Genomic DNA, 23,560 nt, shown 5'->3' on the forward strand with positions numbered 1-23,560 from the left:
CCCTCATGACCATTTATGGTCCTTCCCATCAGTCACTTCTATACACAGATTCCCCAATTACAACTTCAAGAATAAAAAATAGAAATAAAATAAATCCTCACTTATCGTCCGCTGAAAACGAAAAACGAAAAAATTGCTCACCTAGTTCCTTTTTATTCAACGCTGAAAACATAATACGGAGAAAATGTCTTAACCCCCTATGTAGTATAACGTTACTGCCGGTTACTGTAGTTTGATGGGCCTACTCTTGTGCAGTCTCCGTAGATCTTCTAAAGGCTTGTAGTTTCTCCTTGTATCCCAAATTAGAAGTCCCTGCCTGGTCCTGTCTGCCTGTTCCCCGGGTGGAGCTCCACATCCGACGCTGGGACCTCTCCAGTGGATCTATCGCTGGTTTGACCATACGCACTTGAAATCCTCTGTCCACCATGTCTCTAGTCGCCTCTGCTGCGGAGTTATAGAGGCATGTGTTTCCCTCATAGAAAACACGAAACTTCGCGGGAAACGGTGTTTGAAATCTGATTTTGTTTTCTCTCAGCACTCTCTTTGCTTCGGCGTATTCCTTTCTCTTTTTCATCACTTCAGGTGCGTAATCGTGATCTACATACACCCGTCTCCCTTCAAAGTGGAACCCTTTTTTCTCCCATGCCTTCTTAATAATGTCCTCTTTACATTTGTAGCTTGAAAACTTAGCCACTATAGATCTTGGTGGTGCATCTTCGGATGGGGGAGGCCCTAGCGAGCGGTGGGCTCGCTCCAGACTGAGCTGGTACGTTGGTGGCAACTCTAGCTTTTCTCTGAGTAGAGCTTCCACAAAAGCCCCCACTGATTCTGCATCCTTTTCGGCCCCCTCTTTGATCCCATGTAAACGAATGTTTTCTCTTCTGGCCCTTCCTTCTTGATCAATTTGCTTATCCTCAATCTTTCTGTGGAGTTTGATGAGCTCACATGTGATTTCCTCAATGCTCAGAACTCGCTCCTCCGTTTCACCGATTCGTCTTTCAGCTTCATCGATCCTTACATTCGTCGTTCTAAGATCTTCTCTGATGCCGTTTAGACCATCTACTGTCTCACGCCTAAAATCCCTTATCTCCCGCAGGACTGCCTCCAAATCCGACATTTTCCCTTGTATTTGCGTTGTTCCGGATGTTAGCTCCGCCGTTGACTCCGGCTCCATCTCCGCTAGCTCAAATGCTAACTTCACTTGCTCGCCGTCCTCGTTCCCGCGTTGCTTAATGTTTCCAGCATTCCTTTTGGTTTTCCTTCTTGACATATCCCGAGCCCCCAATATTGTCTTCTTTAAATCATCTATGTTACACTCAGGCTTTAGGTTTAGGGGGCAGACTCTGAACTTTTATCGGGGAGCTGCTTCACTACGCTGTCGCCATGTTCAAACCGGAAACCACCTCCCTCGACACCCAGACTCTTAACCTGAGGGGAGGGAAGGACAGTTGAGTTATCAATGGTAATGGAAACTTTATTAGCTTTGGAGAGGATGTGAGGTGTGCCCACCAAGAGGATCTGGTATTCATCTGAGTGTCCGGTATTCCCGCTGAGTTCTACTTGCCCGTGGTTGCATCTGAAAGAGAAAAAGACCATTATTAATAAACTGTGATTGCTTGAATTCAACTAGCTTAAGGAGGATCTGCTCACCTGGAATCTCCCCTACACGTAGCAATCATGTTTGCTTACTCACCTTTGCACTTGATTCACTGTAAATGAACTCACGTTTGAATTCACTTACCTCTGTCTCTGTGCCTGTATCCTGACAGGTATGTCTGTGTTGGACTTAACCCTTGATTGAACATTACTACATTTACATTTTGCACAGCATTTGATGTTTCATAAACTTTGTTTTACATACTACACTACCCCATCAGTAAGAACCCACAATAAAGCGTCATGTCGAAGTAGTAATAGTTCATTCAACTGACCAAGTCAGCAAATTCATATGATATTGTGCAAGTGTACTCTTACAAAATTCTATGACCTTTACTCCAGCTGCTGTCATTGGCCATTGCCTTAACTCTCTTGCAGATTGTGCCCATTGTAAGTAGTCAGACCGTTTATATAAAGTTCATATCAAGTCCATTGTATTCTTTATTAACCTTTACATATTGGCACTGTCTCTTCTCGTACCAACAGTACACGATATCTTTCCACATGTTGATTTTTATTTGACCACATCTGTTAAAAAAGCAAGAGTCTGGAAATGCTTGTTTAACAGGTTACGTGACGCATCAGATCTTCAAATAACTTGTCCTAATCAGATCACTTAAACGATTAGTTCACCCAAAAATTAAAATTCTGTCAGTAATTACTCAGCCTCATCTTCATGTTGTTCCAACCCTGTAAGACTTTCATTCATCTTCGGAACACAAATTAAGATATTTTTGATTAAATCTGAGAGCTGTCTCACTCCTCCATAGAAGCTAAGGGATCGAAACTTGCCAGCCTAGAAAGTTAGAAAAGACAGTGTTTAAAATAGTCCAAGTGACTACAGTGGCTCAACCGTGAGTTTACGTCAGAACGTAGGCTCGCTATTGGCCGACGCAGGTCATGTGTGTGATGCGTGTGACGTACAACACAGAAGCGCTGCGCTGTTACACTACGTGACTCACTCAGAGGCCCACACAGAAGAAAATGAAGAGTTGAATAAAGTCGTTATTTTTGCACACAAAAAGTATTCTCGTGGCTTGTTAAACTTATGGTTGATTGACGAAAGTCTTACGGGGTTGGAACTTGGAACAACATGAGAGTGAGTAATTACTGACAGAATTGTCATTTTTGGGTGAACTAACCCTTTAAGTTCGTTCATAACACCAAGAACAATAACTATAATGATAACTATTTTACAAATAACAAACGGACAATAAAGTTTTGTTTACTATTATAAGTGCGTGCTGTGGTAATGTTGTCTGCCATTTTAAGTGCTTAAGCTTTTTAAAGTTGGATAGATCCTGATTGGCTGTCAATGTTTTTATAGTTCGTTGTGATTTAATAAAATTCTCTTTTGTCCTTTCTTGCAGGATTTGTCACAAATTACTTAGTCCTGCTCCATCAGCTCTCTACAATATTAAACTCCATCAGCTCTCTACAATATCAAACCCAATGGCTCTTTTAAGACCCAACCCATCCAAAAGCTTCCACATTTCTCTCTGTCTTGTGTGGCACATCTGCTCTCAGCCCTTCTTCACTCTTAATGCTAATTTCCACTCTGACCATGTGTACTTGTAATAATTTATTTTCTACAGTGAACACTCCGATTCTTCTGTGAGCACTCCTGTCACCATCCCTCCCACTGTATTTTACTTGTCAACACAGAGAAAGAGGGGGGGAATGGTAATGTAAAAATAACCTATTTTCTTTCTTTTTAATATTATTTCCTTAATTGTTTCAACTTAATGCTATTGAATTGCATATTGTGTAATATATATATATATATATATATATATATATATATTTATTTATTTATTACATGGCTTGGTTGAATTCTAATGTAGAATGCGGTGTGTTATTTCTTGATAACAGAACGCTGCTAAGTACAGTGGTGTGAATAAGTTAGGCCCCCCATGCTAAAGTTGCCTAAAAAGAGGAATAAAAAATCATCTTTTGGAAATTGATCTTAATGGCTTAATTGGAAAAATGAGGAAAAATCCAACCTTTAAGGACACCAATTTTCTTTGTGTATGAATAATGTATCATACATAAATAAATGTTCTTCCTTAAAATACAGGGTGCATAAGTCATTGCCCCCCTATGTTAAATTCCCATAGAGGCAGGCAGATTTTTATTTTTAAAGACCAGTTATTTCATGGATCCAGGATACTATGCATCCTGATAAAGTTCCCTTGGCCTTTGGAATTAAAATATCCCCACATCATCACACACCCTTCACCATATCTAGAGATTGGCATGGTTTTATTTCAGTTAGCCTAATAGCTGGTTTGATTTGCATTGAAAGATGATCTTATGGAAAGTGCCCCATGCCAATCTCTAGATATGGTGAAGGGTATGTGATGATGTGGGGATATTTTAATTCCAAAGGCTTTACTACGAAATAGTCGATTGGGGTCATATAGACCCCAGGAGACATAGTAGGGTTAAAGAGGACATCTCTCACAAAAACTCACTTTCTGTCTGTCTCTGTCTCTCTCTCTCTGTTTTTTTTAACTGTAATTTATCTCTCTTTCTTTCTTTTCTTCATCATGGAATATTTTTAAAAATCAAAATTTGACCAATTCTGTCAGAAAGCTGCTATTAACAGGGAACTTGAACTCAAAGCTCCCAGTGCTGATCTTGAAGAAGCTGCCAGGGAGGCTGAACAAGTCCTTCAAATTAGGTAATGTTGAACACATTTAGTTATAGCTGATTTGGTTTAATGAATGTATCCTTATTTTATGTTTTATTAACTTTCCTTAAAGTCCTTCCTCTCAAATAATTTGGTCACGGATCATTTTTAACACACTGTCTCAACATGTATATATTTCTCTTTGTATCTTTTGATATCTTTCCACATGTTGATTTTTATTGACCACATCTGTTAAAGATGCAAGAGTCTGGAAATGCTTGTTTAACAAGTTACGTGACACATCAAATCTTCAAATAACTTGTCCTATTCAGATCACTTAAACGATTAGTTCACCCAAAAATTAAAATTCTGTCAGTAATTACTCAGCCTCACCCTCATGTTGTTCCAACCCCGTAAGACTTTCATTCATCTTCGGAACACAAATTAAGATATTTTTGATTAAATCTGAGAGCTGTCTCACTCCTCCATAGAAGCTAAGGGATCAAAACTTGCCGGCCTAGAAAGTTAGAAAAGACGGTGTTTAAAATAGTCCAAGTGACTACAGTGGCTCAACCGTGAGTTTATCCAGCGACGTGAATACTTTTTGTGCGCAAAAATAACGACTTATTCAACTCTTCATTTTCTTCTCTGTGGGCCTCTGAGTGAGTTCTCGTAGTGTAACAGCGCAGTGCTTCTGTGTTGTACGTCAGAACGTAGGCTCGCTATTGGCCGATGCAGGTCATGTGTGTGATCCGTGTGACGTACAACACAGAAGCGCTACCTTAAGCGCTTCTATTTCGTTGCATACATCTTTTTGACTTTTTCTACATTATCTATCTATACACACACAAAAAAACTGGGCTTGTTTCAGTTGTTCTAAAGGTGTGTAAAAAAAAAAGTCACACTCAGTGCCTTATATGACTTTATGTGACTTTATATGAATAATATGACCCCACATTGAAATAAATGAAAAATAAAAAACACATTTTTTTCGATTTTCCCATTCGTCAAAAAAAAATCAATAAATCCAGAATAAATCTGAAAATTTCCATACCGCAATGAAGTCTTGGTACTTGAGCACAAATGCAATGTGGAATGAACATGATCACTTGCGCACACACACGTGTACAAGCACACAAACACACATAAACGTATTACTCCAATAGAAAGCATTTTTATTTAAATTGGCAAATAAAATCAATAATTCCAGCATAAATCTGAAAATTCTCACACATAAATGATGGCCTGGTACTAGATCACTAATACAATGTGGAATGAACATTATCACACTCACATGTGCGCCCACACACACACAGACACAAATACACACACAGATAGAGAGACGTGTGACTACAATAGAGAGCATTTTTATAGAAATTGGGAAATAAAATCAATAATTTCTGCATAAATCTAAACATTTTCACACACAAATGAAGGTATGGTATGAGAGCACAAATGCAATATGGAAATAACATGACTACACACACATAACGTACACACAGAGAGACACACAAAGAAACAAAGAAACAAAGAAACAAACAGGTGTGACAGCAAAAGAGAGCATTTTTATAGAAATTGGGAAATAAAATCAATAATTCCAGCTTGAATCTAAAAATGTTCACACATAAATGAAGGCCTGGCATTAGAGAAAAAAACATTGTGGAATGAGCATGATTACACATACACACACACACACACGCACACACACAGACACACAGGTGTTTACTCTTCATTCCCTGTTCATATCTGCCTATAGCTGTTTGTTTTTTGTTTTTATTTCCTTTTAAAAATTAATTTCTTATTGTAAAGTTATTCATTTTATACATTTTGATCATTGAAATAATATGAAATTGCAATCAAGTATTTTCTTTTAGTGGTAACTTGTGGCATTATTGCAAATTTATTTGGTATTACTGCAAAATTTATATAGCATTATTGCAATAACAAGATACTTCAAAAGACCTCAAACAACAACAAAAATAATTCTAAACTTTGACAAAATACTGATTTAATGCATTTTAAACGTTTAAATATATATATTCATAAATAAAGCTGTTATAAGAGCAGTAAGTCACATACAGAAAAATGAATGGATCTCTATGGGACCTCTGCTGGAAGTATATGGTAATTACACTTTAAGGCTAAAAATATATTATCTACAAAAAAACATCTAACCAGCAGATGGCAGAATTATGCATCTAACACTTATATCAACATCCAGAAACAATTCCTATTTAAATTTGATCATCATTAATGTGTTTTTTTCATAAAAATGTAATATTTCATTTATGCTAATGGTGTTGTTGAGGAATTTTGCAGTAAAAAGGTAAAAAAGTACTTCATATCCCCCAAAACACAGCATAAAAATATAGATGAGAAGTAAACAAACAAAAAATGATATATAATTTGTATTATTAAAATGTATATTTTTTTGTACAATAGCTCTATTTATGTCTGGGGTCATATAGACCCCAAATACACTGAGTGTAAACAGGAAAAAAGACCATATTTTAAAGAGCTGTTGGATTAAAGGTTGTTGTGGGAGATGGAGGAGTATGTGATCTGAAGTAACTGCAAGACAGAAAATGAATATTGAATTACAATTACATTACAAAAAGGTATTAAAGGCATGGCCAGTGATGTGGTTATTGTGGTAAAACCATGGCAAGTGTTGTGATACTGTTTCAACTACAAATACCACAGTAAAACTATGGTTACTGTGGTAAAACCCTGGCAAGTGTTTTGTTACTGTTGCAACTACAAACACCACCATAAACTATGGTTACTGTGGTAAAACCATGGCAAGTGCTGTGGTTACTGTGCTTTACCTACACATAGTAGACAGTAAAAACACAGACTGTGGTAAAATTATGGTAAATTACTGTGTTTTAATTACAAATACCACATTACAACTACAGTAACTGTGGTAAAAAAAAACATGGTAAGTGTTGTGTTACTGTGCTTTAACTACAATAGTACACAATAAAAAAACAGTTACTGTGGTAAAAGCATTGTAAGCGTTGTGGTTACCATGGTAAAGTTACGGTGGAAGAAGCATGGTATAACGTAACTTACTGTGCTTTTACTACACATGAAATGAGGGATCTACAGTTACTGGTAAAGCATAGTAAATGTGTGGACTTTTTGCATGATACCTTTCCCAACACAGGCAAATTTAAATTTTTGAATGTCACAATGAAAACTAACTTTATAATGCTGGCGTCTGTTTGAATGAATGTCACACAGCTTGAAATACAAATATCGATTTAAAACACGTTATCTTTTCATTCCTAAACACGGGACTATACGAGACGGATGGAAACCCTACCTGTTACGTGTGATGAAGTCATCAAAAAGATATGTTTATAGCAATAAACTACTTTGAATAGCTGGGAGAGTTTGACGTAAACTGGTAACGTTAGCAGGTGGATTAAAAAACCCATAATGCATTGAGGCGAAAGTCAAAGTTTATAATGCATTTCTCCATATCCGCAGCTGCCGGTAGGGGCGCAAATTTAGGGAACGCTCTTATGTGTTGTATTTGAAGGTAATCACAACCATAGACATCATATAGGGCCGATGTGGCGCAAGAAATGCGGCCGCCATCTTAAACCGGTCATACTCCTATTTGCGTTGCATAGCAGCAGTAGATGCCAGAGCACTGTGCAGCATATTCCTGCTCAAATCGGTGGACCATCACTCGGGGATTACTTTTCACAAGTAAGATTTAACATTACCGTACTATTGGTTGTATTTTATGAACAAAATATTCAATGTGTCCTGTATCGTAGCTACGTGTATGACCTTTGCAGCAAAAAACCCCGCGTGAAAATCAGTTCGATATTTAGTGAGATATGATTAATTAAATGCGCTGGCAGCTCATTGCACCTGCCAAACAGATTACACTGAGCGGAGCGGATGACCGGTTTAAGATGACGGCCCCACGGCTCGTCCGCGCCAATAGGCAGTAGCGGTCGATAGGGCGTCTATCTATATGATGTCTATGGTCACAACGACTTAAATGGTCGCATGGGTTGGAGGACTTGTTGCAATTAGGACATGGTACAACCCAGAGATTTTTTCTAGAAAGAGGAATTCGGCAGGGCTGTCCAGTCTCGGTATATCTCTTTCTTATTGTAGTGCAGGCCTTCTGTAATTTTATTAAGGATAGTAAGCTAGCAGGAATTTATATTTCTGGTAGAAGTCAACTAAGTTAGCTGATGACACAACCTTATTTAAAAAATAAATTAAAAAATAAAAGTAAAATTAAAAGTATTCAGTTCAATTTTCAAATGCCTCAGGTTTGCACCTAAGAAATCCAGCGCGTTCTCCCTCACGGCGCGACTCGAACACGATCCCAGAGCCTCGAAACAATCCCAACTAATGTAACAAAACAGTTCAAACACCCTTTTAGAAAGATATTGACAACGATGGTTCAGATTATCGACAGCCACACATGTGGTTCACGATCTCTCTCTTCACTGAGCTGGCGCGCATATGACCTCAGCTCTCATCGACGCAATACTTTTAACATTTATAACCTTTAAACATTATTTCATTGCATAAATGTGCAAACAAGTTCTAACAAGTATACTTACACAGCATAAATGCTTTACATGTGTTATATTGCACACTCTATACTCAACTATGAACAGCATTAACCATCCACATTTTCGTATACTAACAAACACAAACTTAAACAATATTTATGAAAATACAAAACAATTGTGACTTACCTAATGTAACAAAACAGTTCAAACACCCTTTTAGAAAGATATTGACAACGATGGTTCAGATTATCGACAGCCACACATGTGGTTCACGATCTCTCTCTTCACGGAGCTGGGGCGCATATGACGTCAGCTCTCATCGACGCAATACTCTTAATTTTGTTGCTCAGCGAATACAAAATAATTACAACAAAAAAAATAACATGTCTGAACATTTCATGCATTAGGAAAGAAGAAAAAAAAAATATAATCAAGACAAAACAAACAAAAAAATCATACATGAAAAATATATAACACAGCCTCAATTAATTGGGTGGGTTACACCCTCCCCTGCTGAAACTCTGATGTCCTCATCAGATACTTAATTTGGTACATGACCCACAAGGCTTAACAACAATTCACTTTGAGTTTGTTGCACTCTCATTTGTTGTTGCATCATTTCAAGTACTTGACTAAAATAATTAGATTTGGGTTCTACATGTACACTCTGCTTTCCACATTGTGCTTTCCAAATAAAATCTTTCAATTTACTTGGGGGTCTTTTCTCTCTTTGGGACCTCCTTAACTCAACATGAGAATCAAGTTTCCCTTCAGCACTCAACTCATCGGGATGTACTGACACCTCGTTGACATCATCCAATAAGGACGAGACATCTTGCTGGATTAAAGTCTCATTAACATCATCCACATTGTCCTCAACAGATTCAGTGCCTTGCCAATCACCTTTCTGCATTTCAACTTCATGCTCATTCAACAAACTGTGGGACACAAAAGGTTCAGAGACTTCTTGCAAGGCTGTCCCCAACTGGAACTCTGGGGCATAAGGATTCAGAGACACATTGTGACCTTCAGTTTCCACATTCTCATCACAACATTCAACCTCCATATCCCCTTCCAACTCAAGTTTATGCCTCCTGCGTGTAACCGCTCCTTCGACAGCCGGAGCCTCATCAGTCTCATCATGACTAGTTGGAAGAAACCCACATGGAAGTAAAAGATCTCTGTGCAGGACACGCTCAGGGCCTTGGCAATTCTCAGGCTGAATAACATACAAGGGGATCTCTGCATTAGGCTGCTTTACCACCACATAGATGGTGGATTCCCAACGATCTGCAATCTTGTGCTTTCTCCGTATGTTAACATTTCTTACAAGAACACGATCACCAACTTCTACTGTAGCAGCAGTCACTTTCTTATCCCATCTCGCTTTATTCATCAATTGCCTCTTTTCCGCATTTTGAACAGCCAATTGATAAGCGTACCTCAACCTTCGTTTCAACTCACTGACATAATGAGTATGAGTTTCGGAATTATGCCCCTTCGGGTTAATCCCGAAGCTAAGGTCCATTGGGAGACGAGGTTGGCGTCCGAACATAAGAAAGAAAGGAGTCTCGCCTGTCGCATCATTTCTAGTGCAATTGTACGCATGCGCTACAGGACGGACATATTTTCTCCAATGTTCCTTCTTTCTATCACTAAGGGTTCCCAGTAAATCCAGTAGGGTTCGATTAAATCTTTCTACTGGGTTTCCCCGCAGTGTAGTGCGGGACTTAACTCCTGCTAGTGTGCACAACTACTTCACAAGATCAGACTCAAAATTGGCCCCCTGATCACTATGCATTCTCTTAGGAAAACCAAAACTGCAAATCAGATTTTCCCACAACACCGAAGCCACCGTTTTAGCTGTTTGGTCTTTGGTTGGAAATGCCCAAGAAAACTTAGTGAAAAAATCAGTAATGACTAATATGTTGCGGGTGTCATTTGAATCCGGCTCTAATGAAAGATAGTCAATACAAACTAATTCCAAGGGAGAATGAGCTTTGATGTTCACTAGTTCTGCAGCTCTTTGTGCACAAGCCTTTCTCTTGATGCATCTTTCACAAGTCCTGCACTTTTTCTCCACATATTCCATATTCTGCCATTTTAGGCCAATAAAATCTGCCTCTTGCGAGGTCCAGTGTTCTTTCATACCCCATGTGCCCCATCTCATCATGAACGCCTTCAAGAGCCCTGTCTCTAAAACTCGGGGGAACCACCAGCTGCCTGTATTTTTGCCCATACTGATCAGATACCGTACGATACAGAACACCATCTACTAAGCTTAGTCTAGGCCTTTCCCTCAGCATCAGACTCACTTCTTTAGATTCTTTGAGTCTATCTGCATGAGCTAAAGTTTCCCAACAAATCACAAGGTCAATTACCCTTCTGATAGCTATATCTTCTCTCTGTAACTTGTACCAATCTGTGGGGGTCATACTGGGTAAAGCAGTTTGTCCAGGCCAGTGCTCAGGTTCTATCAAATCATCAGGAACCACATCATCATCGCAAAGAAGCATCTCGACAGCGGGATTTGGGATGACTCTGCCTTCCAGCAGGTCTCCCTCCTCACACGGCTCTATGACATGCGTCTCGCAATGCACTAAATGTCGCAAACACTCAGTTTTGATTGCTTGATGCTCAATGTTCTCAAACTCAGTTACCGCACATTCTGCTCTGCTTATCAAGTTTGCAACTCGTTCATCGATCTGTATGGCCTCCTCATCATCCATAAGTTGCTTTTGAGGACGACGTGACAGCCCGTCCGCATCAATATTAGTTTTGCCCGCTCTGTACTTAATATCAAAATCATACATAGACAGAGCCGTGAGCCATCTATGGCCAGCCGCATCTAATTTAGCCGTAGTGAGCACATACACTAATGGATTGTTGTCTGTTAACACGGTAAACTTCGTGCCATACAAGAAATCATGACATTTTTCACACACAGCCCATTTGAGTGCTAAGTACTCTAGCTTATGCACAGGATAGTTTTTCTCACTCTTAGAAAGACCACGACTGGCATAAGCTATCACTCTTGTCTTTCCATCTTGAACTTGATATAAAGCAGCGCCTATGCCAGTGACGCTGGCGTCAGTGTGTAGAATATATGGTAACTTCCAGTCCGCAAAACCTAGAACAGGCGCAGTTGTAAGCTTTTGAATGATAGAGTCAAAAGCAACTTGACACTCATTATCCCATTTCCCAGCTAAGGATTTTGCTTTACTCCTAACACGGTAAGATGATGTTGACTGTCCTCTGGTAGAAAATTCACCCTGTAATAACACATTCAGAGGCTTAACTATCTGGGAATAGCTTTCAACAAATCGCCGGTAATACCCAGCAAAGCCCAGGAATGACCTCAAATCTCTGACAGTCTTTGGGATGGGTCATTCTGTTAAAGCAGAAATCTTGTCTGGGTCTGGGTGTATACCTTGAGCGGAAATAACATGCCCTAGATATTTGATGGGAGTTTGAAAGAACTTACACTTGGAAGGTGCTAACTTCAGCCCAAAAGAGGAGATACGCTGGAGTACCTTCATGAGCCTAGCCTCATGTTGTTCAAGTGTGTCAGAGAAAATGATCAAGTCATCAAGAAAAGCTATAACTTCCTGCAAATTCAAACCAGCCATGACTTTCTCCATGGCTCTCTGAAAAGTTGCTGGAGAATTTGTCAGCCCTTTTGGTAAACGCCGAAATTGCCAATTTCCAAATGGCGTAGTGAACGCAGTTTTGGGACGATCACTCTCTTCCACCTCCAACTGGTAATATCCACTTTTTAAATCTAGGACTGTGAACAACTTTGAACCTGACAGCAATGTAAAGGTCTCCTCGATCCTGGGAAGAGGATATGCATCTCCCTTTGTCAACTTATTTAGTTTGCGATAATCAACCACCATTCTCAAGTCACCATTTTTCTTCCTTACCAGTACTACTGGTGAAGCGTAAGGACTATTAGATTCTTCTATAATCTCACTGGCAAGCAAATCTAACAAGTGTTTCCTCAAGTCCTCGAAATCTGCTGGAGAGATTTGAAAGGAACATGCTCAATTAGCTCTATTCTATGTGCCACGCATGACACTCGTCCCACATCTAGATCGTGCTTGGCAAATGCACTTGATGCCTCACAGTTTATTCTTCCAACTATGCAAGCCTTGAGCTCCTCAGAAATGGGGGAACCATCAAAATCTAGAATCACAGGGTCATCTGCCTTTACCATAAGACTTGCTATCAGGGAAGTGGTAGTTTGTGAAGTACTAACATTATCAAAGATAGGTACAGACTTAATCCAGTCCACCACTGAACACTCAGCGAGCACTCCCTTTGGCTGCAAGGTTACACTGTGGTCTGAAACATTTTGAATGACTACTCTGACTTCATTTCGAGCTCTAGCCTCAGCTTGTATCAACTTGCATTCCACGACTAAGCCACCTGGAATGTGATACATCAGTGGTTCATCTATGATCATCGTATTGCTCTGGCCACAATCTTTAACTCGATACACCCCGGTCACTTCACACTTTTCCCCTTTACTAATCGTTATGGATTTCTTGCCCGACAGTCTAACTGGGGTGAGGCACTGTGCCACTTTACAAGATGTCGAAGTAGCGTCACAAGAACGATAAGCAGCCCTCCAATTAGTGCTAATTGGCATTTGAAGTAGGTATTCCTTTCCCCGCAGCATATTACAATCTTGTACAAGATGACGGAGAACATTTGTACCCACTAACAAGGGCAAACGAGCACTGTAGGTTTGATCTGGACAGACCAGCGCGAGTACGGCAACCACTGCATCTGTCCAACAAGCAGACTTGGGAAACTGCACATCTATTTCAATGTATCCAAGAAAAGGGACTAATTGCCCTGCAGCCCCCTCAACCCGGAGTACTTCTACCATGGGGGTGATACTCCTATGGTGTAAATACTGCTTGTGGAAAGATTCAGCTACACAAGTCACCTGTACCCAGTGTCGATTAGACAACAACACTCAATTCCATCCACCCAAGCCTTACTTTCCCAAGGTTCACCCACTAAGCCCCTAGGAACGTGGTTTATCTTTTCTATGGAACCTTTTAAAACTCCAGCCTCTGTTCGTTCCACAACAGAGGCTACTCCATGTTTAAACGAGCAGTGGGTGTTGTCAACTTGCTTGGGGAACTCCTTTGCTCATGTCTCTGGACCAACCTTTTCTGCACCAAGGCTGCATTCACTGGGTTAGTGCACTGTTGCAAATAATGAGAATCCTCACCACAGCGATAACAAAACCCACTCATGGGCAGTGACTTAGTTTGAGTTTGAGGCACAGGGCGTGATGGCTTCCCTTCTTTGGCCATTTTCTTGTTAGGCACATTTGACTGGTGTTGATCATATGGCAGTTTCTTCACTGAAGCTGGCTTCTGCACCTTTGCCTTAGCCACCTCAGCTTCAAGCTCTTTAATGCGTTCTGTCAATGCCAGATTGGCTTGTGCTTCCTCAGGGTTAGCTGCAAATCCCTGGTCGGCAGTAATATGCACTTGGCTCTGTGCTCTTACAGAAGGCATGCATAAATGGAGATTCATACGTTTCTCTTTAAGCTGCTTCTCATGCTCGAAATACCTCAGTTTGAAAAGCAAGCTAGAATAGCTCAAGTCAGGCTGTAAAGAAACTGATAGCAAATCTTTAAGACGCAACTGTGTTATAAGGACTTCATCCCAGCACCCTCTAATGAACTGCTTGAGAAGCAAAGTGTCAGAATGTTTGCCAACCACTCCCCTCTTTTCAACCACCTCCAGGGAATGGAGTCGCCTCAAATAATCAGAGGGCTTCTCACCCCGGTTTTGGTGCGTCTCTATAAACTGGATGTACAGCTCATCTCCACCAGTGACACTACCATAAGCTTTTTCTAGCTCCCGCGCGTACATTTCTGGTGGCGCATTTGTACCTACTCCTAGGGCAACATTAAGAGCAGGGGGGAGGAGACTATCCAAAATGTGCCTTCTCTTATGCCTCTCCATCAGAGAAGTGTCTGAGAGTAACTGTCTAGCGTACAATTGCCACGTGGTGAAAAAAAACTTCCTCACTAGGCTTGGGACAATGTCCGGGTCATGTTTCACCACATGTTCCACCACTACACGCTGTACGTCCTGTGGTATAGTGAAAGTGATAGGAGTGTCATGTGTTGCGTTCCTCTCCGCAGGAGGTGAATCAGCTCGAATCGCAAACGAGACTTTTGATGCCAAATTGGCAACTACAGTCGGCATTGCTGCTGGCATTACATTACAAAACTTTCTTGGAGCAGGGGTTGAAGTGGAAGGGCCCCTACCAACTCCATCAGCTTTGTGTGCAAGCTTAGTCACAACCTGCTGGCTAAGATCTTCTACATTTACACAGTGAAGTTGTGCCAAACTCTCTATTTGCACCAACAGCTGATCAGCCATATCATCCAAGGTTTGACCTTAATGTTCACTCTGTATTGGTGTTGGGGAGCTAGATTGAGGTTGCACATCTTCGATCTGTCTACCCTCTAGTGGCACAACACCCCATACATTTTGGCCATCTAAGTTCAAATATTCTTCTTCAACTATTAACGGGGTAGTAACCTCCTGAAATTCACAAAGAAGCTCTCCTGAGAATCTGTCACCTAACCATTCCACTTTCTTCACCTCATCAAGATGATCAAAACATCTTCTCACTTCCATAAGAGTAGTATTTTGATCTACTTTTTAAGTATTACAGATCGTTCAGGATCGAAATTATGCAGCTTGCACAAGTCCATTGTGAGCAAAAAAAAACAAAAAAAAAACGTATATAGATATAAAAATTAGGGGTGCGCCGATCCGATACTCAGTATCGGTATTGCTCCGATACTACCAATATTTGCCGGATCGGGTATCGCCAGACGAGACCATCCAAATCCGATCCGATATTGTAGCCTACAAATGTTATTGTTATACAACGCAAAAGGCACAAAAACATTATAAAGCGCTATTATGTTTTCCGTGTACTATATTCCAAGTTTTCTGAAGCCATTACATAGTTTAATGTGAGGTACAGATTTAAATCGTTAAATGAATCTTCACCTAAGTGCTTCCCTCAGCTGCGGCTGTCAATCATTCTCCATTCAGCGTCAAACAGCACTCGGGTAAAACAGTCAACATGATGAAACACTCTCCAAGATGAGTCAATGCTCCTATTATTATACTGTAGATCTGTAGATAAAGGTCTATGGTTTGCATAAAAGCACTTTAACGTGCTGGAGTTTCACATGTTACTTTCTACCGGGTGTCTGTTAGATCACAACACAACTGATCAGTGATCACAACACTGGAGTAGAGAGCCATATAATTGCTCTTCACGCGCACATTAACTGAAATTTAAAACTGTTAAAAGGCTCAAACTAATGAATAAATAAAGAAATATATGTATATCTTACTTTTGTGCTTTGAACTTTTCAATGTGAAGCGCTGCGCGCCGTGACTCCATGTTGCTTCGAGCGCATCGTTCTGCGCACGGGAAGCGCATAAGCGTTTCGTGCCGCTCTGAATTGGAGCCTTTCATATTACAATACTTTTGCGCAATGGTAGTTTATTGATAGCCTTAGTTGTTCTGTCCAATCTATCATATGTTGCTGCTTCATTAAAAAGTTGCGCTTAAAATTTAAAAATAATTAAAATAATTAAAATTGTGTTTTAATTATATAGTATATATTTTGTCTGTATTGTTTTAGAAAGTAAGGAAAATAATGTTTAAGTCAAGCTTTGATGCCTTTAACAAAATAATAATCACAGTCTCTTCCCCACAGTGAGGCATACAGATACAGTTTATTAGGTAATTTGGCACTGTATTTTAATTATTATTTTAGAATTGGATCGGATCGGTATCGGCCAATACTGAGTCCCAGGTATCGGAATCGGTATCGGAGGCAAAAAAGGCGGATCGTGCCACCCCTAATAAAAATATTCGGAAAAATTAGGACTAAAACCCGATTTTGTCAAACAAGCGCAGCCCCACGTTGGGCGCCAAATTTTTCTCTCTCTATTCTTGGATGTAACCCATTAGTAGGATCTAACACCCCGAAAAAAAATAAATAAATAAAATTAAAGAAAAGGAGAAAAAAATATCTACTGGGTCTGAGCTCACCACATACATATAAATCTCAACCTATAGAAGTATCTGGAGTCCCGGGTTCGGGGTCTCACACGTTGCTTTAATCAAAAGAAAAGAACATGATTAATCATTTTAAATGTGTGTCTGCACTTGTTTAAGCTAATGTCTGTAGTACTAACTGGAAAATTAAATAAATGAAAATAATATTAAGTAAACCAATTAATAAAATTAAATATTAAATAGAATGAATTAATAAATGATAATGAAATGAAATAACAGATAAACCAGATCACTGAACAGTAACTGTTTACTGAAATTTAATTCCCTTCAATGTGCACGGATCACTTTTCACACATCACATCACATGAGAATACCCCTTGACAAATCACCAATTATAAACAAAATCATTGACAATCAAAGGAAATAAAATATAAGAAGAAAAATAAAAAAATCAGTTTGTGCACACTGCAGTATAAGTGCTATGCAAATGACACAGTTCAGTTTATGTGAATGTGGCTCAGTTCAATTCTTTGGAATGTGACTCAGTCAAAAAAAAAAAAGTGAAAGTGGAGATCTACTAAACTCTTTGCAGTGATGAAAGTTGAACGTGAAGGCAGAGTCCCCGATGACGCAATTCCAGCGCGTTCTCCCTCACGGCGCGACTCGAACACGATCCCAGAGCGTCGAAACAATCCCAACTAATGTAACAAAACAGTTCAAACACCCTTTTAGAAAGATATTGACAATGATGGTGCAGATGATCGACAGCCACACATGTGGTTCACGATCTCTCTCTTCACTGAGCTGGCGCGCATATGACCTCAGCTCTCATCGACGCAATACTTTTAACATGTATAACCTTTAAACATTATTTCATTACATAAATGTGCAAACAAGTTCTAACAAGTATACTTACACAGCATAAATGCTTTACATGTGTTTATATTGCACACTCTATACTCAATTGTGAACAGCATTAACCATCCACATTTTCGTATAACAAACACAAACTTAAACAATATTTATGAAAATGCAAAACAATTGTGACTTACCTAATGTAACAAAACAGTTCAAACACCCTTTTAGAAAGATATTGACAACGATGGTTCAGATTATCGACAGCCACACATGTGGTCCACGATCTCTCTCTTCACTGAGCTGGGGGCATATGACCTCAGCTCTCATCGACGCAATACTCTTAACAATTTTGTTGCTCAGCGAATACAAAATAATTACAACAAAAAAAAAATAACATGTCTGAACATTTCATGCATTAGGAAAGAAGAAAAAAAATATATATAATCAAGACAAAAAAAAAAAATCATACATGAAAAATATATAACACAGCCTCAATTAATTGGGTGGGTTACATCAGCACACAATTTCACGTGATTCAGTATATTTTTGTTTCAAACGTCACCGGCTTACCTTATTCTTGGACATAATCAGAAACTAACCATCTCATAACAGCTAAACCTAGAACTGTAGTATATGTGTTGTCATAGGAACCACCGCGGACTAATCGCCTCGCAGTATTCTGCAGTGACGTTCTGCAAACAACCCGACTGCTAGACCATAGACATAATAATTTATTTATTATATCTATGCACTAGACAACAGCACAGATCAGTTAATCCAATCATTAAATACACATTTGAGGTAGTTTTTTCTTATTTTATTGAGCATTTCCATTTTACGCAACTTTACACATTTATTACTATTATTAGTTACCAAATCCACTAGGCCTGAAATATATTTTGTACTTTTTACCCATACAAAAATGTAATATATGGCCATATACAGGTATGTTATATTTTAAATAGCATGACATATATCTATACATATATTTGACTTATCTGAGAACACAATATAGCCTATGCCTGCAACATATATGAAAATTTATGTCCAAACATGTGAAGAAAATATTTGAGTTAATCTACTGTATATATGATACCATATATCTGCATATATTACAGAGTATAGTGTTTCTCGCATATATGGAAAACATTAAGTATAAATATGTGACATACATATTTGTTTCCCACATATTTAATAAATGTATGTAAACATACATGCATGTGATACTGATGCATTGAAATAAGTACATATATGCGTCTTAGGCTACATATATTTAACATTTATGTCCCTATACGGGAAAATATATGGCACTTACATGAAAACGGACATTTTTGCTATATTGTTTCATATATGTCTATGTGTTTTATATGAATTTTGCATATATTCTCATATAGGCAGCAGACATACATGGGCACTGACATTAGGCTATATATGTAATTTACTTAATATTGACATTATTACATTTCTGTATGGGTTATCCCCTGGATCATGCTACAAACATGATGATCTTATAGAACATGATGGACGGCTGTGTTTTTTTTTTTTGTTCACAGTCTTGCTTTAACGGTCATTAATATAAGATAGTAGCGACTGCAACAAAAAAAAACACACAAAAACAACAACAGTTGACTGTAAAGCAATTCTATTGCTGTTATATATTGTCCAACATTCCCAATTATCTGATATAGCATGTCCTTTACTTACTGTTATATGTTGGCATTAATTCAGTGTTTGTAATGCGGATACTAAAGGTTTTGAGGTGAAAAAAGTAGAAAACTTGTCTAAGTCTGTGAAATAAACTGTTAAAAGTGATTTGATGATTACTCTAGTGATTGTACGTTATTCTGTGTTGTCATCATTCAGTTTGGTGGATTTGATCTTTAATGTAGGCTAACAGTTACTTAAAAAAAAAAAAAATACAAAGCAGCTGAAATTACAATAGCGACAGCAAAAAGCTAGTGGATGGGAAGTCCGGCTCTTTTCAAAGAATTGGCTTTTAGAGCGGCTCGTTCGCGAACGACACATCAACACTAGTGGACTGCCGAGGCGCTTTCACCCCAAAATGGCGGAAGCGTAGCGCTGCTGCTGGGCGCGTTTGTTGCAATGGAGCTTTCTATTGAGTTTCGCCTCTTGTTCTTCAATCCACCTTTTTGATACTACTCTGCTCGCGTACTGTTTTTCGCCTACTATATAGTAGGGAAGTATTCGATTTCGAACGCATAGATAAGTGGTTTATGCGCAAGTCTTCTTCTCTGTTTTTAGTGTATCTGTGTCAGAAATACAGCGCCTCATACTGGTCTGGCATGTATACTACATCGGTTTCAATGGTTTCGTGTGTACGGAATTTGGAATTTGCCCCAATTAGTCCCAATTAGTCCATTGTTCGTCAAAACAGATCGTTCCGCCCCAAACTCACGCCATTGGTTGAGCGCGAACTTAAATACTCGCTCGTCCTGAGACAAGTATGATATCCAGCAGTTTATTGTAGGATCGCAGGTGGAGAGGATGACAGCTCGAGTGTATTGCGCTGTGTTATTGTGTCTGTCTGGATGCTTGAGCACAACAGAAGCTGCTCTAGGACGAAACACAGGTGAGATACATGTTCTTTGACTTCATTACACAGCCTGAATAAATGCGCGAACAAGTGTATTACAGGCGTCCATACAGAGAAAGATGAACTTTGTATTTGTTTTTCGAAACAATCCGACACCCATCTCCCTGGGGACCTCTAGTGGTCAGACGTGGTTTTCAAACTTTTTCAAGAGGGACCCTTTTTTTTTTTTAGTTTTTTTTACTCGACCCATATAGGCTTGTGCGCAGGAAAAAATCAGCTCAGCAAAAATTTTAACAAATTTTTATGATGCAAGTGCACTTGCTGATCCTTGACGCAATTGCAACGCCAGGTCGATTCTGAAATAATTTGATCAAGCTATAGGCATAGGCTACAGAAATTTTAACCAATTAATAGCCTATCGTTTGCTGCATGCTTAAATACACAAAACATATTCCACAACAAACTCTTTAAATGTAATATTCAGAACAGAACAAGAATTAAAAAAAATAACTATAAACAAGCCAAAACTAATTTAAAGTAAAAGGGGCATTATGCTCACGTAACTCTCATTAGAATCAAAATGTTTCAATATTCGCGATGTATTTGATGGTAAACTATTCTTTATTATAGGCTTTGTAGCAACTTCACTCACGTTGCAATATCGAAAGGAAAAAAATCATCCTTTTCACATGCGCAAAAATGTGCTTTGAAACATCAGTTGAGCTGTGCTACGCTGAATGGTACGAATTGTACTAGGCTACTGACTATTTAGACAGCAGTGTTTTTTTTTTGTTTTTGTTTTTTTTAAAATTTATTTTAGGTTGACTATTTTATTATCATATTCAATTTCGGGTATAATGAACAGGCTGCCATTGGTGGAATGGTGTATTTGTGTGAGGCGTGCCACTGGAAACAAAAGCATACTCCATCACTTTGTTCATACAGGACATCATTCAAACTGCAAAGTGTTTATTTATGTGTGTAGGCCTATACTCGCAATAAAACACAACATTGTGCTTTTGTGAAACTGTAAACTCTTGTCAAACTTAACCTCACCCAACCAAAATCACACCGTTTAAAAGCCAACCTATTTATAGGCTAATTCAAATGAGCATGAAGTTAGTGTTAATTACAATTTTAGGAAAACGCATTGATCTGAAATGTGTGTTGTTGCCAATGGAGCGAACAAAGAGTGTTTGTGTGTTGCTGCCGATGGAGCGAACGTGTGTGTGTTGCGGATGGCGCGAAAGAGTGTGTGTTTTGTGTGTGTGTATATATATTAATGAGAAGGGTGGGCCTGCTTATTCTGCATAATCTGGTCCCAAGCTGGTTCACAGGACAAGAGGGCAACACGCATGTCAGGAGAAGCATTCAGTTCAGTTTTTTTCATTGTTTCCTCAAGGTTTTGTGTTGCCTAGGGCTACAAATAGGCTAACTGTTAAGTCTGTAGGCTGGTCAGGTGACCTGTGGATTATTTATTTTGCATGAATTTGAATGTTTTTTAGTGTACTTCTAATCAAAGTTATTATTATTATTAGAAAACGGAATTACATTTTAGTACAAAACATTTTTTTTAAATCACTTGCGACCACTTTTTTTAAATTCGTCCAACCCACCCAAGGGTGGCGACCCAGGGTTTGAAAACCACTGAGAGAAAGTTGCGACACTCCCATAGACATCATATAGATAGAAGCCCTATCGATTGCTACTGCCTATACATGAATATCAGTCACATGACCTCTTACCTCATCCGCTCTTTTTCCAGTTGACTGCCGCCATCTTGAGTACCTGCCGGGTACTGTCTACAATACTGACGGCATTAGCTAGGAAGCAGATTTTCTCTGTTTGTTTCACTTTATACATAACCAACTTTGTTTATGTAAACCCTGTGTGTATTTGAGAGTATTCGCGCAATAAGACTAGAAAAATAACTTAGTTCAGTAACCTGTCGCTGTTGTTAGACAGGCTTAGTGCGCGTGCGCTTCGGGTGTACGCGCATCAGAAAAGCGCTCGTTAGAACCGCGCATCAGAAAAGCGCTCGTTAGAACCGCGCATCAACACGTGAATGACTTGTTAGCACATGCAAATAATGAACTTATGTGAACTGCATTGTCCCGTTCCTTTGCGTTAACATTTGATGTGAATATACGTCGCGTTGTAGCCTATGCTGAGACGGAGGCGCCAGAACTGCAACTGATGGAATGCACGATACTACGACATTTCTTCAAAAGCAGATGGTGGATATATTTTAATCCACGATCATAAATCGTGATATCGCACAGCCCTAAGCTAGCGTAAGCTCATTATCATTTACATCCACTCACCACAGACAACATGAACACTGCACAGAGAGTTTGCACACACAAACCACTGTTATAACGTAAAAGCAAGCAGCTGCGTGCATGGTTGGGCATGATATGATTGAAGGATTTTGACTGAATGAGCGCAAAGTGCGCTCCCTTAATAATTCCTAAAAAGCTGACATCAGTTAATCGCGATCTCACATCTCTGTTAATATCAATTAAGCTGACTGCACAATGAATCTTTCATAATATATACACTTTGTTTGTTACAATTAGAGGGTTTGTCAGCATACAGAGCTTTGAACAAAAAGTCAGTTTTGAGCATAGAGGTTTTGAGCAGTGAGGGGAGTCTATCTTAAATGCTTCTGATTGGCCTTTGCGTTGAAGAAATCAACACGTATGTCTGTGATTGGCTACATTGCTCAACGCTGCAAACGTGTTTTAAAAGGAAACTCTGGCCTGTAAATCGTTTCTATTTTGTTTTAGTTCTTGTTGCTTTTCTGCAAAAATGTATTAGTTTTTATGTTTTATTCATAGATATTTCTAGTTTGCAGGAGTCCCGCGAATCGTTTTATTCTCCCTGCAACGCGCACACACACAGAGAGTGCATTGCCACTCGCCATCAAATCTAGTCCCGCGCCGCACTTTTGCATTGGGAGTGCACATCTCTAGATCAAGGGCCCGGCCCGAGGATAGTGACGGGAAATATCGGCCCGCAGGTTCGGGCTCGGCCAGAGAATAAGCTCTACTTTGCGACTGACGTATCGATCTTGCCGAATCAGGTACTCAAGATGGCGGAAGACAAGTTTTAGAATTGAGTGACGTCAGTGAGGAGACGTTGGTGACATCATCTGATATTCATGTATAGCTTGTTTTCACATGACATCACGTCACTGGGTTGCCATGGCGATACATACAGATGGAG

At 39.3% G+C, this 23,560-nt stretch overlaps 2 protein-coding genes across 21 annotated transcripts in view; one reads left to right on the forward strand and one right to left on the reverse strand.

The window, feature by feature from the left end:
- Window positions 1-23,560, reverse strand: part of LOC143722650 (papilin-like) — a 630,543-nt gene that overhangs the window by 260,416 nt on the left and 346,567 nt on the right. The window lies entirely within an intron of this gene.
- The window catches only part of LOC143722662 (uncharacterized), a 508,319-nt gene continuing 504,941 nt past the window's right edge, over window positions 20,183-23,560 (forward strand). The window contains exon 1 of the mRNA XM_077214145.1: window positions 20,183-20,368. Coding sequence (XP_077070260.1) covers window positions 20,284-20,368 — 85 coding nt within the window. The 5' untranslated portion in view covers window positions 20,183-20,283. The remainder of the gene's footprint in view (window positions 20,369-23,560) is intronic.

Source organism: Siphateles boraxobius, unplaced genomic scaffold (genome assembly GCF_051911475.1).
Source record: "Siphateles boraxobius isolate OS27281-9 unplaced genomic scaffold, OSU_SipBor_1 68, whole genome shotgun sequence".
Classification (NCBI taxonomy): Eukaryota; Metazoa; Chordata; class Actinopteri; order Cypriniformes; family Leuciscidae; genus Siphateles; species Siphateles boraxobius.